The sequence below is a fragment of the Anarrhichthys ocellatus genome, unplaced genomic scaffold, assembly GCF_004355925.1.
Source record: "Anarrhichthys ocellatus isolate YVR2014 unplaced genomic scaffold, GSC_Weel_1.0 scaffold43, whole genome shotgun sequence".
Classification (NCBI taxonomy): Eukaryota; Metazoa; Chordata; class Actinopteri; order Perciformes; family Anarhichadidae; genus Anarrhichthys; species Anarrhichthys ocellatus.
In genome coordinates this window covers 3,013,552-3,032,802 of record NW_022280073.1, presented here as the reverse complement: position 1 = coordinate 3,032,802, position 19,251 = coordinate 3,013,552, and the positions used below count along the sequence as shown (strand labels likewise).

At 41.4% G+C, this 19,251-nt stretch overlaps 1 protein-coding gene across 1 annotated transcript in view; it reads right to left on the bottom strand.

Moving 5' to 3' along the window:
- The window catches only part of LOC116395076 (cyclin-dependent kinase 14-like), a 111,745-nt gene that overhangs the window by 46,474 nt on the left and 46,020 nt on the right, over positions 1-19,251 (bottom strand). Inside the window, exons 4-7 of the mRNA XM_031868608.1 lie at positions 19,048-19,111; positions 14,912-14,926; positions 12,484-12,532; positions 4,566-4,705 (exon numbers count right to left, since the gene is read on the bottom strand). Coding sequence (XP_031724468.1) covers positions 4,566-4,705; positions 12,484-12,532; positions 14,912-14,926; positions 19,048-19,111 — 268 coding nt within the window. The remainder of the gene's footprint in view (positions 1-4,565; positions 4,706-12,483; positions 12,533-14,911; positions 14,927-19,047; positions 19,112-19,251) is intronic.

Genomic DNA, 19,251 nt, shown 5'->3' with positions numbered 1-19,251 from the left:
CCTTGGAGTTTAGTCAGTGGTGGGCCATCAGGGCCAGCAAGGCCTTCTCTACTGGCCTAGACAGAATCACAAAGTTATAGCTATTTTATAATCTTTTTTTTTTCCCATTATCTTATTTTCTCATTGCACACAGCTACTGTCTTCCTCAGTTGCTCTGCTTCCAGTGCAGCTTGTTTTAAGTAGAGCTTTTATCCAATCAGATTTCACCTCTGTGTCTCTATGTAAGAAGAGAGGCCTGAGACCTGCAGACTCACAAGTGAATCCCTTTGCAGTTTAAGTGAATGGGGACGATATTGTTGATTGTCATAGTCTTCAACCAATCAGATCTTTAGTTTGACATGTTGGGCGTATTCTTTGACATGTCAGCGCCTTCTAGCTGGCCTAGCCGTACGTGATTGGTCAGTGGGCTAGCGTGACATGTTGGGTGGTGACAATCCCAAAATCTGCTGCCTCTGTCGAGCGGACATTTTCAGCCCTCAAACGTATTAAAACCTATTCAAGAAATACAACTGGGGAGGCTCGACTGTCTTCACTGGCGTCCATGAATCGAGAAGAAATTCTTACTGGAACTAAAACGCACGGATGTACTGAACAACCGTGAGATTGAACTCTTTGTAATCAAAGAAAGGAGGATGGACTTTGTCTTTAAATAGTTAACAGCAGCTCTGGTAAGTTAAATGCGTTTGTTTTTACATCTGCAGTAGCTTTAATATGCTTGTTTATATATTATTATTTGTACAACTTGTTTTCATGAAGATGGATTTTTGTTTGGTTTTATATGTGATAGGAACTATTGTTACATCCAATGTTGCGCTGGGGACATATTTAGCCGGTGCCAGTGTTGCCAACTTGGCGATTTTCTCGCTAAATCTGGCGACTTTCCAAACCCTCTTGGTGACTTTTTTGTCAAAAGCTACTAGCGACAAATCTAGCGACTTCTTCTGTTGTTGTTGGAGACTTTTCTGGTGTTTTGACTCTGACGTGAAAGCACGTACGTTCTGCACTGTCCTGAACGAGCAGCGGGTGCTGCCGTGAGCCCCTCCGCCGCCCCAAAGCACTCACAGCTCACTCTCACAGTAGTGCGCAGCAGTCCCAGCTGCAGTCAGAGAAGAGAGGAGACACACTCTCGGCGTATTCATGTATCTGCACTCTGCAGTTAGTGTATTTGTAGGTGTTGAGCTTCATTTTTACACGAAACAATTAATAACCGTAGCTGTGGCGTCATAATGAGGACAGCAGTGAAGGCCCAGGTATAAAATGCACGGCCCTGAGTTTAGTCCAAGTTATTTTGTTCAGACTGGCCTCATCCAAGATTCGGAGCAAAAGCTAGATTCGTAGATATCCCATGAAGTTATTTCCTTTAGTATCCACGTAATTGTGAACGAAGAAGTATAGAGCTGAATCACACTCAGGGAGGGCGTGAGAGGGGGTGGATGGGTCCAACAAACTACGATCTTTCAGTCAGGGGACAGCTGTTCGTTGTGAAACGAGAAGTCAACGTTGACGTTTTTGTCACGTATGTTTCACAAGTTATGGCATTTCGTGACTATTTTAACCCAAACAGCGATCTTTTACGAAACCTTACTAAGTAGTTTTCTTGACTGAACCTAACTGATTTTCCTGCAGAGAAGGAAGTTTATTTTGAAATGACCGTATTCGTGTAAACGCACGAAACATGAGGAGTAACTTTTCGTAGGAACTGCTTGATAAGGACACGTTGTTGTGTTATGTTACCTAATTTAGAAGTTAGATCAATATACATCCTTTCAAGGAGGAGTGATTAACACATGATTTTCAACCATAACAGACGTGATCACACATGTGATGTTCCACCATTGGTCCTTGTGATGGTGGTGACCGAGCCTGGAGCTCTGCAGCGGGACGCTGTTGCCTTGGGGAGGCGTGCCTCACAGATTGAAAACCCATCTGGCAAAGGCTCATCGGTATCGTAGTATCTAAGGTTATCCAGCTAGCCCAAACTGACGGTGTCTCTAAGTTGCCAACGAAGCTGGAATCATTAAAAATGTTGGCCATAACATTGTGATATTATCCTGAGTTTTCAAGTTGGTGAACACTGAGGATACCATTAAAGAAAGATATGAAATAGTAATTCAGGGTGAGGAAAATACCCACTAATCTATTCCATTGGCTCATTGTGGTTCTGATTCTATTCTGGGCAACAATAGGGATACAAAGTTGTTTATTCAGCACTAATTCCTATTGGAGGCAAATGGATTGAAATACTTGCTCAATGTGGGAAGAGCACATCCTCCTCTCTAAGTAGGAAATAAAAGCAGCAGGGGAAACGGACTGCTCTGTCTGGGCACTTTCTTTTCTTTCACTTACAGATCTACAGTATATAAGTCCAGAGAGACTTATATAGAGGCCCCTAAGGCCTTTGCTCTCACTTCTTGTACTGCCAGACACCCACACACTCTCACTGAAATCTAAATTAAAAATGTCACAATCCAATCCACACAGTAACAGCAACCTCAGGAGCTCTTATTGTCTCAATAATTCTGCCATTGTCCATGGTAATCTGTCTGGGTATTGTCTGGATAAACCCATAATACACATGACAATAGAGTGCACAGTTGGCCATAGAGAACATACGCTTCATCCCCGCAGGGATAACATGGGACATTTACGTGAAAGGTTCATCAATTTCTCCACCATCTCTGAGATGTTTTTTCCTTGGCCATACATCCTCCGTGGTTACTGGCAGTACTGGGTGTTATGAGCGGAGTGTCATGCTTTCACTGGGCTGCTCACAGTGGCTCCAGTCTCCCCTGGCGGAGGAACATGATTACCATGCTGTGGTTGTAGTCAAACACTCACAGCTGGAGTAATTAGCCAGTTCTTTATCTACATTCATTTCTCATTTGCATAATTTTGACACATCCTTCCCCCACAAAACTGCAAGTGGCAAATCCACACACGCACACACACACACACACACACACACACACACACACACAAGGAGGATACTTTGTGTTTATCCACTCCTGTCCTCATTTTAGGAAACTGTTTTAAGTCACTTCCATTCTTCCCTCGGTGGCTCTACTGCTTTGCGTGTGTCACATGTGCGTGCAGAGATGAGAGAATCAGAGAGAGAGATAAAGCGACAATAGAGAGAGAGGGAGAGAGAAAGAGTGAGCGAGCATGACAAGAATCTAAATGAGCTATCTCTCTTCTTTCCCTCTCTTAGTGACCGCCGCTCTCTGATTCTTTTCAGACATGACAAGCTGCTGGGGGCTGATAACAGGATTAATAATGCTGAAAAATCCTAATCGGTAGGAATTTAAAAAAATTGAACTCTCCATTAAAATTGCCACCATGTCAGAATAACAGCTTATGGGATTGGTTATGTATGTAGCGTGTCATATAATATGGACATGTCATCTCTGACATATCTTCATTCAATAACCTAATTCTGTAGGATTAATTGAAATACAGCCTTACTGTGAAGCTTTGGCTGAAGCATAAAACAATGTTAATTCAAATCTCTGGCATGAGACTGATCTCAAAACGGTCACCAACATTTCTTGATCTCGAAATTTACAAAGGTGTACAATTTGTGCGTAATTTACAAATACATGTTCCAAACTACACATAAACACCAGGCAATGTGAACACATAGAACAGTTTTAGTAATGTCAACCTGAATAAAAAAATTGAATTGAATTGAACTTTATAGATGAACTGATGAACACTTTTACAACAGCAAAAAAATATGCATAATCCAGGAACAAATAGAGTTGATTTTAACATATAAAGTTAGCTGTGACCATTTCGAGAACAAACTAAAATGTAGATGTATTGAAAGGTAAGACGTATTTCTGAGGTTTACCGAGTGCCTCAGTGAGCTCTAGACGATAGAAAAACAAACTGCGCATGTTTCTGCGGCCAGCAGAGGTCCGGCTGGACTTACTGTCCCTACGGCATCCACATAGTAACAGAGGCTTTCTCTGAGTGAACAAAAACAACCCGGGGTTGCTGCTCACCGCCTTCTTTACAAAGACAGAGAGAGAGAGTAGAGCAGAAGGATACTGTAGGGGAGGAGCAGAGGGAAAAACTAAACAGAGACGGAGTCAAAGCCATAGAGAGACAGAGAGCTTTCTGACTGTCAAGGTGCCAGGGCGTAACGTGAATATTTTGCCGAAGTTGACAAATTTCAACTCATGCATCGCAAATTCGCGCCGCGCCAGTCTCATCGCGTCTGTGCATAGACTTTGTATGTAATCTACTCGCGCGAATAATTTGAGCCGCGTTTGGTGTGAACGCAGCATAACAAGTGGAAATTGACATGTGTTGCTGGACTTTCGTAGGAAAACGATATCATACAAAGTACGAGGATACGTTTTATCAACACCATCATGCACCTGTCCCTTTGACCTCATGTAGTATCTTTGCCTCACCTCTCTCCCTCCTACCCACTATACAATTCTCTGCTGGCCCCCTGGGGAGGTGCGGCAAGAATAAAATAATAAAATGCACTTATGATGCACTACTTCAAGTAAAGTCCTGCCAGCACAGACGGGTGGTGTACATGTTGTGTTACGTACTGTCCTGCAGCTCCCAGAGCCGTGGAGGAAGGTTGCTGAAGTACTCGTGGTTCAGCGCCGCCTGGGCTGACAGACGGTTCTTTGGGAAGCACTGGAGGAACCTGGAAGCCAACTCCTCGGCATGGTCTACGTAGCCCACCCTGACATACACAAACACATATGATCAGAAACATACAAACACACACACAGTATATACAGAGATGCATCAATAGAAAACAGGCAACCGCTTCTACTTCTACAGATCAAGCCTAGAGTTACCTATCATACCATTCATTCATCCCTCTGAGAAAGAAACACACATTTCCTCCAAGTCACAGAGCTGCTGACAACAAAAAACAAGTCTCTTAATTATGCTGAAGGTTTGCTGACTCGAGGAAAAAACCTTCTTAGACAGGCACGTACGCAAGAGAGCACCCACACACACACATGCTTACACCTTGCTCCTTTGAGCTTGCCTCGCACATGGCGACTGGGTCACCGTGAGAAACACAAAGTGTTCATTAAAGCCGGAGCTTTGTAAACGCGTGTGTGTGCATGTGCATGTGTGCGTTCGTACTGGGAGTCACTGAACTGCTGAACCATGCCTGCATCGCAGCGCCGACGGGGAGAAAGACTTTGAAAATAAACGAAGAGCAACAAATTCAGTCAGTAATTAGGCATCCACTGCATTAAATAAACATGATGTTATTCCACACAGCTCGCCAGCCCCGCCGTTCGCAGTGCTCAGAGTGTGCCTCTCATGTTCTGCAAGCTTCTCATGGTTGGCTCCCTAGTCAAGCACTCTGACAGCCACTCCCATGGCTCTCAATGGGGATCTCAGCTCGACTTATCAGCAGAGAGACAGAGGGAGGATAAGTCTCTGTTCGACTCGTCAACGCCACTAAGCAAAGAGGCAGAGGTATAGTTAATGAAGTCCATCAGGGCCTCTTCTTGCCACTTCTGTATGATCCATCATACAGATGGATCATCCAGTGTAATTCCACTGCAAAGTATAAAGACTTGTGGGAAACTATACTAATGGAAAAAGGCCTCCTACATCACTGTTTTAATGATATGGGCTTTTAAGGCCAATGCTGATGCTGGATCTTCAGTTTGAAGCAGTTGATATGAATTCAACCACTGGTGGCACAAAATGACAGTGAGAGGATTTTGTTTGAATTTACCCTTTGCTAAGCCCCGCCCCCCGCTGCTACTCCACCGAGTTGTCAGAGCTACCACACTGTCACTAACTGCACTCCCTGAAGAGATATTATGTAACTTTTTGAAAACAAGTGATTTCAGAGAGAAGCAGAATTAGTTTAAGGTATATCCAGGATATCAAATTGAAAAGAGGTTAAAAAGATAAGGATAGAAGCTAAAGCTACAGATCACAGTGCAAAAATTAACCACCACATCACCTGGCGATCGAGAAAGAAGACAATGTAATTAAGGACTAACATCTTTTCTGATAAAGCCGAGTAGGTAGGTTTTTATTGGACGGGTCAAAGAAACACAGGACTTTCACCATGGAGACCGCTGTTTGTGTCCTGCGTGGATTCAAAAGGGAACTTTGTCTTATTTTTGTTGGTTACTTAACCTTCTGGCTACGAGTCTCCCCCATTTGGGGGCACTCTGGCTCAGCACCCCTGAAAATATTGTTCGGAAAATAGCCTTATTGTTCGCCAGTATTGTGGATCTGTCCAGTTTTTTTTCCGGATTAACCTTTTAACTACTAGCCCTATTTTTAGCCCTCTGCTCGAAAATTGCATAGCCATACTCAAGAGAGTAAACTACCCAAACTACAAGGTCTATTTTAATAATTTTGATGGTCTATACAGGTAACACTTGTGAGATGTGTTCAATTGTGTAAATATTGTGTATATGTTACTGGTTAATAACTGATACACTTATGGCACAGCTCAAGTTGAAAAAGTTCCAGGTTCGCCTGAAAAAAAAGCACTTTCATTGAACCTTTTTTTGGAATTATTGCAGAGTGAAGCCTACAAATACTCCTGTGTCATAGCACAACAGGGTTGTGGTCTCTCTAAGCTAATTTTACTTAGATTGAGTGAAGCAGGCCAGCATAATAGGAGGTCTGAGTACAGAATTTCAAGCCGAATGCTCATTTCTCTCTCATGCTCTATTCTAATTTTATATATTATATAACTATATATTTCACTTTTTTTATCACTCATATTATTCAATACATCCAAATACAGATGTTAGGAATCATTTTGAGATTCCTGACATCATCAGAGCCTGTCTCTGGCTCTCAGCCATAGGATTTTCTCAGTCCCTGTGTGTGTATGGCGCTGTAGCTCAGCCTATCATCGGTCGATTTCAGTCAATAAGCCCTCCTTCGACGCGTCAGAGTCTCAGGAAGGCGTGTGTCGAATTTGGTGTTGATTGACATAAGTTTCAGCCAGTAAAGTTGAAAGAAGTGCCGCGTCTCCCCGTGCGTAAAATTCCATTGGCCGAAAGTCTGACCGCTGGCCCGGGGTGGGTTGACCCCCCCTTCCACAGGATTAGCCGGCTAGCTGCTAGCTTCGTGGTGAAAATATTGATTTGAGGCAGACATAACGCCGATTTCTGCCCAGGATTTCATGATTTTATGCCACATTTTCTAGATGCTTATACTAGTAGTCTATAGTTGTGTTTGGAGTGTGTAAAAAGTGACTTATATGATAGTGTTGCCCATACGTTGCTGTTTAACTTACTTACAAATATACTTATTTTAACCAAATCCACAATGTTTTCCTGAATCTAATCAAGTGTGTATTTGCCCAAACCTGACCGAGTAGTTTTAAATGAATTCACAAAGTTAACAACATGTTTAAAACTGTGAGCGTAGTGGAGCGTCAAAGTTAGGTGTGGGCTATCCAGTGCATTAAAAAGGGACGCCAAGTGGTCCTGACTAAGTGTCCATATGTAACGAGTTGGGAATGAGAACTGGTTGTAGTCTACCGGAGGGCCTTGCTCAAGGGCACTTCAACGGTGGTAATGAGTGAGAGGCAAGTACTGGTCCCTCGCTCATAGAAAAGCTCAGTATTTCAAAATCAATGATCAACCATCAAGCTCAATCTATCTGAGATGCTTTGGATTCTATTAATTGCCTCGGTTCCATATCCCCCCCACAACATTGTACACTTCAAGGCCCAACTCGCAACAAGCCATGCTCTAAATCACACGTGTCAAACTCAAGGCCCGCCACGTCAAACTCAAGGCCCGCCACGCGAATCCACCAGCAAAAAAAAAAAAGTGTTTTTTTTTTGGTTTTTTTAAATTTTGGAAAAAAAATTAAAAGTTAGATTTGAAAATAAAAATATCCCCATGGTCGAAATTATGAGATAGAAAGTTGAAATTATGAGATAGCATGTTGTGAAGTATTATCACCGTGGCTGGACATTGATTACTTGTCCTCCTAACAGTCACTTGGTAACAATATGGTTAATTAGTTATTACCTTTTTTTTTTTAAAACAGGTGGACAGCCCGTAAAGCGGTTTTCCAACAAGTGATTGAGTTGAAAAAGATCAACAAATAATCCCAAAATGTCCACGAAGAGAAAAATTGATGCAGAGGGAAGAAAATGTAATTTAAGATGGGAAAGCGAATACATGTCTGGACAAAAACGGGTCTGTCTTCTGATGCGTGTCGGTGATGAAAGATACAATTCATATATATATATATTCTATTCAATATATTTACAAAAGCTACAGCCCAGTGCATGCTAAAGGTACTGTATGTGAGCAGGTGTGCTCCGACCAGATACAGACTTTTACAAATGTCAGTTTGTGAAGAAACACCATCGCAGACCGAGTTCAGGAACTAGCAGGCAATCTAACAACACAGCTAGCTAAGAGACGAGATACATCATCTATCAATGTTTGTAAGAGGCTCAAGGCAGACCTGACTGTCAGTGAGGAGCTCTTGGATGTAGCTGCCATGCACGGGACGACGGCAGGGAGGGACATTAGTGATGCAGAGAGGTGACAAAAATAGCTTTGAACAAAGTTAATGTAATAACTTGTTTGATGATATTTGTTATTTTCTTTAAAAGTTTGATCTTTGATAGAGTAATGTGGGTTTCTTAACCCTAAATTAAAATCATTTATGTTATAATAACAGAAATGTGCTTAAATATCATTTTACATTTATATAACTGCATGTACAATATTTTTACACTTGAATAAACAATAATCAAAAGCAGAGACAGTTATTTGACAATATGTTAGGAGTAGTTACAGTTATACAGTCTTACAGTTACAACCGGCCCTTTGAGGGAAACCATGATGCTGATGTGGCCCGGAGTGAAAATTAGTTTGACACCCCTGCTCTAAATAGTGCACCACCCCTTCTCCCATAGACCACTTCTATACCAGACCAGCTAAACTGAACATTTCCAGAAAGTTAGTCTGTTTATTTTGGAGGGCTTATGTGGCTCTATGCAGGAATATAACATTAGAAGACATTAAGAGATAAAACAATGCATCGAGTGTCTAAAATGGAAGGGGTTGTCTTCTGGGGAGCATGAACGTGCCCAGTACATTTTATCTCTATTCGATTTTAATTCTTCAGTAAAATCAATTTTGGTCTAATTATAGCACAAGAGGAAAGATAAGCAGGCCGAATCAACATTTTCATCTTCTTGGGAACATCAATATGGAGACCATCCAGTGTTTGTTGGTTGGTTGATTGGTTAAAGCCAAAACATAGGGAGGGGCTGAAAAAAAAGGACTCAAAAGTCATTCATCTGTCTTGTTGGCATCTCCCTAACTTTATAAAAATGAAATGCTAAATTTAACTTAAAGGATTTGCTTTGTAGTTTCTCTGCAGGAATCAGGACAAACAGGTAGATATGTTTAGGTGTGAAATCACCTGGAGATGAGCATGCTGGCCTTTGAGAAGTGTCGATGTACAATAGGTGCACATTCCTTCGTGCTATTGCTGTCAGCTAGGCCGAGTGACTAAGTGCACATCTGTAGTGAGATCGATCGTATCTCCTAAAACTATCAAACAGCTCCAGGTGCTGGCACATTCACGGCAGAGAGAAGCATTCCTTCTTCAGCGGTGCATGGCGAGTGCTTTTCCACGGTATTCTATCAGAAAACTGCACCGAGGACCCGGTGCGCACACACACACACACACACACACACACACACACACACACCACCACCACCACCACCACCACAGAAAGTGGCAGACCAGTGTTTTTGTTGGGGCAAAGCTGCAGCAGGAGCTGTTTTTGGAAGACAGCCTTTTTGTCTTTTATCTAAAAACTAGTGCTGGGCAAGTTAACGCGTTATTAACGCATTCATTAATTAACGGCGTCAATTATTGTATCGCGCGTTAACGCAGTTTTATTTTATTATTAAGCGGACATTTTTAACACAAGAACCGGGCAGCGAGCGGTGAACAGCTGTGTTTGTGTGGCGTCACTTCCTGCTGCTGCTGCCCCCCCCCGGGTGACACGCCCGGTCCGGAACCCCCCTTGACTCCGTCACCGTCGGTCCCTCCTGTCTCACACACACACGCTCGATCGTCTCGTTACAGGATCGTGACAATATCAAAATACATATTGTCGTGTTTTTAAATGAACATATAAGCACGTGAGAACAAACTGCTCTTAACTGCAACTCTTTATTAGCATAACTTCCACATGCAGGTTACTGCCAAGGTACAGACTCCCTCCAGGTTCCATGCTTCACCTACATTCCCCTGGGTCCTAAGTCCCTCCAAGTACAGCTTCTTATCACCCTCTATGTACCAACGTACCTTTATAACGAATACCACACATATTACGGTACTCAGCGTTGCATATGTGTGACCAAAATACCAAAAAAAAAGCAAAAAAGAAATGATTCATTTAAATTATTTTAGAGTTTTTAAAGTTGTTTTGTTTGTAATATGTATAATAAGCATATCATTTAGTTATCGCTACTGAGAATTTAACAAACATAAAAATAAAAAACATGACGTAGATAGGTTTGCAGTTTTCAAGAAGTATATTTCAAATTGCATCTATTACACACATGAAGATAAAGTTGTGAACACCAGCTGAATATCTATTGTCAGAATCATTCTAACTGTATTATGGCTGCTACTGTGTAAAGGGAATACTGCTGTTAAAAATAACCTTATTTGTTTAAAGTGTTTGCAAACCAAACGTTATTGCACTTATGTTCATATAGCAGTACTTTTAAAATAAAAGTGCGCAATACACTACTTTTGAATTCATTATTGAACTTTGCGCAAAACAATGCGATTAATCGCGATTAAAAATGTTAATTGTTGCCCTACTAAAAACATCCTATGAAGAGCTTTCACCACGTCCGACTCATTTAACGATGAGGGTGTTGTGAAGGCAACTTGGAAATGTACATGGGCAAACAGGCCTTAGCATGCAACTTCATCGTGGTCACATTCTGCATTCAGTGGCAGTCCACCGATGTAGGTTATTGAAAGCAGATATCAACATGTTTGATCATAGTCAGCGTTTTCAAATGTATCAAGTTTTGATGCATAAAGTTGTGATTGTGTCTTTGCTGCTCAGTGAGAACAAAGCTGTTACAGATACATGTGTTTTACGATGTGACATGACTCTGGTTTTGTTATCCGGTTATGTTTAGGGAAAGATCAGGGTTTGGAGACCTGCGTCGCCATGGCCACTATAATAAACACCTGGTTAAGGTTACTCGTCAAAGTTCAAAAGCACATCGAAAAGCTGCATCAATCACTCACATTGTTTCAGCTGAATGAGGAGAAACAGAGAGACAAAATGGCTGACAGGGAGCAGAAAGCAGAGAGCAGGAACCGGAGAGCAGGAGAGGGTGAGCCAACTCTCAGGGCAGAGACAAAGTGAGTGTCTAGGTTCATATCAAATTCATCGCTCCCTGGCCTGTGATAAAAGGCAGCAGAGAGGAAGTGATGGTCATTAACATTCCACCTCACTTTCTTTCCTCACATTTTTATTTCCTCCTGGAGAAAGGGCCAAAAGACTGGGAGGGTAAAAATCCACCTCACTATACTCTGCTTTTAACATGGCATCAAATGTTTTCAATAGACTTCTTTAAATGCTGGATGCACAATAATGAATAATCTCCATCCATTCTCTATTCCCAGTTGTTAGAAATTGGAGCTGCAAAGTTTTTATATGACAGCAGAGAGACTTTTATCTTACAACTGTTGATACCTGATTTAATATTCATAAAATATACAAAACAAACAATCGTATCAATTAAATCATTACATTACAACTCCGGGGTACCAGAAAGCTGCTCTCTTTCTGTGTGCAGCATGAAACCCAAAATCTCAGGAATTAAAAACGCAACGAAACATAAGATTCAGCTTCATACAGAGATGTCCTTTTTGGCACATCATGTTCACAAATGTGTGTTGTAAATGGGATTAAGGACAGAGATTATTATAAATCACATGAGGAACACAGGTATGAAGCGTCCAGTCAGCGGGGATGGATCCTCGCTGAAGCAGCTACACTTTGTGATTCCAGCTGATTAGACAAGTGGAGTTTTACATAGATCACTTGCCTGGTGCTGCTTTAAAACCGCCTGTGGAAAAAGAGAGAAACTCCCCTTTGCCCTCTGCGGCCTCCCCTCCAGATGTATGCCTGGGGCACACAGTGGCACACATCTGGGACCAGCCCCCGACAGTGCCACCATGACCTCTTCCTGCCATATGCGTCTGTTGTCCAGAGCGGAATCACACACACATATGCTGCAGGAAGGGAGAACGCTAGAGGGAGAGCATGTGAGCTGCAAAGAATGTGTAAAGAGTGTGTTCACTACCCATGGGAGTATGCCTCTAAAGACAGGAACGAGGGTAATAGTGTGTCAGCTACAACACCCCATGACATAACACTACACGCACACACACACACTCACTCACACACACACTGAACTCGTATTTGAGCGGTTCACTTACTTATTCCAAGCTTGTCTGAGCTTCTTAGCGCTGTACACTGTAAAGCGGTCTGTAATGAGAAGTGGACAACAAACAAATAATCAAGTCATTTGTCATCACTTTAACGTTACACACATGCTGGTCTGTTTGATACAGACATCAAGCCTAACCTTATTATTAAAAAAAAAAAAAATCTGTCAATTCAATGTTGCATTGGTTTATCACCTTATCACATAACGTAATTTTCAAAAACACTTATCATTCACTGAGTTTATTTTGTTCCTTGCAATTAGCCTGTTTTTCCAATCAGTGTTAACTATCAAAATAAAACTCATTTATTGTGAGATATTTTCATATAGAAAACCTGACAGTGGCTTAAAGTGCACATCGCTTCCATTCCTCCAAAGGTTTTGATTTAAAACATATGCAAAAAGTATCTGCAGGAAGAGATAGTAACTTAAGAGCACTTGGGAAACGGCAGCATGAAATTAATAGGAGTTCATTAGTGACTGAAAACAGTTTTTTTGCTGAAAAAAGGGAAACTGAAAGTGAAAAAAAAGTGAAAAGCGTTGTGTTCCAATACTACCAATTTATTTAAAAGATTCAGTATGTCCCAATACATAAATGTCAAATGCAGTATGTCAAAAATACCAGGATGTTCTACTACATTTGTTCACATTCTGCAGTTTGCAAGCCAGCAAGCATTTCAGGCTATTCTGACCCACAATCCTTTGCACAGCAGATACATGAGCAAGTTCAAGGTGCTATGTTATGATGAAGTAGAATTACCCAACTGAATGCATACTGCATGTAACTCGTACTTTGTAAGGGCAGTTCCATTTATGGAATGCAGTGAATCCCTCTGTTAGTGATGGACATGTATTTGTTTGGAACCAGTGTGTGTACTGTGTATCATCACTATATGAAAATCATGGTGTTGACTCAACCACAGAGTTGTTTTATTCAAATAAATTAGTAAATCCTGCATAAAACGTCAACCTTAAATTAACAAAAAATAGTATAGTCCATCTTAGTCGCACAAACTGGTTGATACAAAAAAGGACTAAAAAGATAAGGTGATGAGTCTGTCCACAGACGGACTGAGAGAAACATAAATTCCAGACCTCTTCTGTGGTGGTTCCTGCTACAGTAGGAGTAAACAGAGGGACGGTGTGGAGCTGAGAGGAAGATGATGGGCATGTGTTTGTAGATATTGCAGGTAATCTCTTTGTTTTGCAACAGTGATGGTTAATCTTTAAAATGACTGTTTGGACATTATTTAATTACTGTTAACTTCTGGAAGGATTATCTTTAAATATGACTATTAGTTGACATTGTATTGCAATGAGTGTTCCTTCGTATATCTGATTAATCATCTCCAAATTAAGGAGTGGCTCTTCTCAATGAGTAATACTGTATAAACTATGTACTTCCACTCCAAAGCCAGATCACAATAAATTGTGAGACTTTTGATATGAGTTTGGTAAGACTATGTACTGTGTTTATTATGCTGTGAGTGTGTGAGGCTCTGCACTCTTCTCTCAATCTCAGCCAAAACTGCCATGTGGACATACAGGCGGGCTGAGCTGCCAACTGACTGGCCACCACTCAAGCTAGCCAGCCACCCAGCGAGGTAGTCCACCTCCCAACACTGCCAGCCTAATCCTACCAGCCAGCCACCCAACTGTCAGCCAGTCTACAGTGGGTCCAGTCATCCAGTTCAGTGCCAGGGCTGGTCTGAACTGGCCACAGCTTCCTGGAAGCCAGAGGTGAAGTAAACAGAGGGACGGTGTGGAGCTGAGAGGAAGGTGATGGGCATGTATTTGTAGATATTGCAGGTAATCACTTCTTTTTGTAATAATGAAGATTATTGTTTGAAATGTTTGTTTAGACACTATTTAATTACTGTTAACTTCTAGAAGGATTTAACAGGAGGATGAGGTTTAATTTATTATTATAACAGACTTGAGCTGCAGAGAGGCATCCTTGCAGATCAATCCAGATTAGTTTCTGCCATTTAGAAACCATCATTAAAACGTATGTACTATGTATGTTGTATTGTATTTGAATGAATACGTTCCATACATACAACTAAAAACCAATGTTGAAGATTTTCTATATGAAATTCATAATTTCTTGAATTTACATTTCAATGTGACATTTACTGCAGCATGTGGTGGTCATATGAAATTATAAACACTTAGGACTTAGAAGATGCACGGTGGTGCAGTGGTTAGCACTGTTGCCTCATAGCAAGAGGGCTCTGGGGTGTTTGCATTGGGTTTCTCCCTCACACAGAGTGCAATGACATGCAGGTTAGGTGGATGGATAATGGGCAGAGGATGGATAGACCAATGACGGATGGATTGATGGATGGACCAATACACGGACAGAAGGATGGATGGGCGGATCATGAAGTGATTGATGGATAGAATTTGAATCTACTTACTTGAACCATGAACACCTGTAAAGCAATTTGAATATCAAAATTAGATTTTTGCAAAAACAAATCCTGTAACTATTATGACAGTCTGCAGATTATTTTATAATCTCTGATCATGTCAAACCCGCACTGGGCCAGCCCCCTCAAACGGTCTGGGTGCGATCCAAGGCTGGACCAATCAGTCTTTAAAAAATAAAATAATAATAATAATATTTAACTCGGTTGACCCGGCGGCCTGACTGATCCTACTGTCCTGTTCTGGAGCTCCCTGGCGGTGCCCTGGTCATGGTTTGCTGCCAGTGGACGGGGCGATACTGCCCCTGACTTTGTTTATGTCAAAAGCATTTTTTCGATTATTTTGTAATTTATGTAATTTGCCCTCATTTATGTACTTTCTTATGTTTTTTTTAATTTCATCTCAAAAGGCCCAGACACGCACGCACGCACGCACGCACTCACACACACACACTGTTCTCCCATACACGGACTATATGTTTGCTGGCTTGTATCTCACTGCTCTTGTCGTCCTCTTGTTATGTCTATGTATTGTCTCGTGTCTTGCAATAAAAACAAATCCTGATTTTCAGAACTATGCAATGCACTAAACATGACTTTCAAAGCAGTCAGATCCTAGTGCTGTTCACACTACACAACTTGTTGTCTAGTAATCGGGAGTATTGTGTTTCAATCGTGCTTGTGGTTTTCACACTACATGACTGACTTGACTTTCACCAAGACAAATCCCTGATGAGGTCTCCAAACCACGTGTTATCATGAAAACACACGCAGGAAGTGACACAGTCATAGTCGTGCTTGCTGATGTCATGCTCACATAATAGTCTGTTGCCACACGTCATTACTATTTCCCCTATCTAGATCAGTCGCTGTGTAATATGTTTGTTCATGCAAACACCCAACTCCCTAGGTGTAATAACAACACATAGCTCACACAGGTCAGCTACAGAGGAGGAGACCCCTCAGCCCCGTGTCTCCCACTCTCATTGGTTGTAGCTCCTTGAGAAGCTCCCAGATATTTAACATGCTAGATACATGGAATGTGTCTGCGGGCACCATCGAGACTCTCAGCTCACGTCTTTGGACGGTTCGCACATGGCACTCGAGTGTTGACGTGCGAGAGCCAACGTGGATTTGCCTCTGATCTGGGGATTTTGTCCAGGAGCTCCAGAATCTGTCTGGGAGCAGAGAATCAGGGCTGAAGTTGTGTAGTGCGAACCAGGCATTAGTCCATTCTGGGCTGCTGTAGAAACATGGCAGAGCAACATGGGGGACTCCATGAAGAGGACCAGCTCCTATGTAGATATAACCATTCAAAGCTAACGACAACGCAACAATTATTATTTTTTAGGTGATCATACACTAAAGAAATCATACGCATTATTAGTATTATATCCCCTAGATGCTACACACTGGCCCTTTAAAGCATTACACTCAAGTATTACTTCGCACTGTGCTCTTTAATCTGGCATTAGTCTTGATGAGACTTGCTGTTTAGATAAGGCTGACTGAATGACGGTCTCTTCCTGTTTTTCACCTTTTAATTCAATGTCTGTATATTACATCCAAGTTGAAGTTTAGCCGGCTGGGTGCTACTCCATCTTTGCTACAAAACCGTGATATGTGGATGAACATTGAAGGGAAACTCAATTAGCCGCTATATCAAATAGGCATGACAAAGACTCACTTCACAGATACCGTTGGTCTAGTACAGAATGCAGTGTAAAAGTCTGACCTGATAGGTGGGGAGCTAAAGCATAACATATGACTGGAAAGTATCTGTGGAACCTTTCCATAACCACAAAACATGTGAAAAATAAGCAGTGCCTCCACTCTGAGGTCCAACCACACGGCCCTGTCTGAGATCCAACTTCAAGAGCAACGTTTGGGATGAAATACACTCGAGAGAATGTGATGAATCATAACCAGCGGAGTGGTGCAGTCACTGTGTTTTGGAAAAGTGTGCAGATAACAGTCAGCTCAGAGGAGCTCAGTGATGTGGAAACAGGAAAGGTTTTCCACACTGACGCAATACTGCCATCTGCTGCCCACTGCAGCCTCTGGAATGTAGTGGATCTGACAAACTGGACATGGAACAAACTGTGCTCTAATCTATTCAGACACATCAATACATATTAGCATGGTGGAACATTGCAAATAACTTGGATTCAGCAGGTTATCAGGTTATCATCATACTTTTATTATAGCCCAAACTCAAGGCCAACAACCCTTTTTCTTTTAATATTCCGTTTTGACTGTAACGTCTATCTATTGTAACTCTGACATTGAAACAAGTGACCATCCTGTCATGGCCTGTGCCCACTAGCTCTATTAATAAATGAAGAGGAAGATATAAAGATAAAAATACATCTTTGCACTTTAGTCACATGTGGACAGGTAAAACAGGAAGCGGAACCATTTATTGTGTTACACACAGAGCTGAATGCTCAAGAATCTGACCCCTCTAACAACCTTTATTTTAATGAAATATATTAGGACACTGGTGCCAAAAGGAATATTCAGACTTTAAAAAAAACGTAAAGGCTTAATGAAATATGCTGAAGTAACGCCCTTTTCACATAATTTAAATAATAAGATATTTTGCTTTGGTTTTAAATAAAAAAGAAACCCATCTTGTATTCACTCTTGATTATATGAATAAACAAACAGTTATTTGATCAGTTGTTTGATTTACTCTTTCCCTTTTTTCTCTCCTCTGTTTTGTTGATTATTTTATTTCAGCTTAGTTATTTTTTCCTTTTTGGTATGCTCTGTAACTATATGATTTCAAAATGCAGAAAAATAAGAACTCCAGAGGTGCTTTAAATCTACTTTGAAGTCATTCAAACAGTGAAAGTGCATCTTTGGATCATAATCTCATTGAATGTGGTAATCTTTATTTTCAACCAATAAGATCATTGCCAAAAAAATAAAAAATAAAGATATAGATATATATATATATATATATATATATATATGTAATTTTTTTCTTCTAAATACGTATATCACATCGCATCACTGATACATATATAAAGTCCATCCTCTTTGTCTTCCTGTGTTTGTTGAAAGTGCAGCCATGACAGCATCAGATGTGCAGACATCACATGAACAGATGCAATGCTTGGAGGCTATACCAGGCAAAGCTGTCCATGTGTGTGTGTGTGTGTGTGTGTGTGTCTGTGGCTCAGACAGCTGTTCACAGTGTGTGAGAGGCAAACAAGAGCCGACCGTCGCCATGGCCACAGGATGAGAGAGTGCATTTGGATGTGTTGTGCGTGCGTGTGACCACGAGAGTCACCACAGTTGGTCACTAATTGGCCACTGGAGATGGGAGGCGGCGACACACAGCTCTGTGATGCCTAGCCACCCCGCACCATCACTCCGACCCTCTTTATGTCCGCCTTCGCCTGTCCCCTCTCCTCCATTCCAGCTCTCTCTCCCTCCATCAGCTAACACTAATCTGCAGTCCCTCTATTCATGTTCCCTCTAAAAAGCCCTAATGAGCTCCCAGAGGGCATGGCTGCCCTCTTGCGTTTATGGAGTACAGCGAGCTTTTGGTTCATTTTGATGGTCAGGTGAGTATGTAAAACAATGTGTCCCTGGTAGGTCATTGGCCAGTGGTAAGCAACCTTAGGCATACATAGCTCAACCAATGGCACACTAGCAATCAATCTGCAAGGGAATTATTATGCCTCTGTGCTGGTGACAGCAGGACGGAATTATATTTTTGGGTTGTCTAACAGGAATACAAGTGATGACATTTTGGATAGACGTGTGTTTAAACTGACACTGATTCTAGTTTGGAAACATTAAAGTGCACTCTCATCTGCACACCAAATGACCTTCTTCACAGTTATTGGCAGTTGAGCGACCTTATTTTTGTTATTATGTTAAGTTATTTATGGTAGTTTAATAGATAAGGACATTACCTTTCCGGTTTAAACAAATATAATTTGGTTCTTCTACCCAGATTTGGTCATAAGCTACTCATATACATGTTATTCCTACAAGACAGTAATCATGAACAACTCACTCCCAAATTCAAAAGAAGTTAATGAAGGTTTACAGCATGCATGTATTCACTGTGTGTAACGCTGGAAGTTACTTTATGTCATGAAAGGTCTCACCTGGTTTGAAGTGAGGCAAAGAGTTAACTCCAGGCCAGATATCCTCAGATGGGGTGCCGAGGACCTGAAACACACACCGAGGATAGAGATGAGAACAAATAATACGCTTTTAGGTTAACTCCAGCACTTTTTAAGTAAATAAACCCCAGTTTACCATCTTCTATGTGGATTTATAGGTAACATTTAACAGGGCAGTTAGCATGA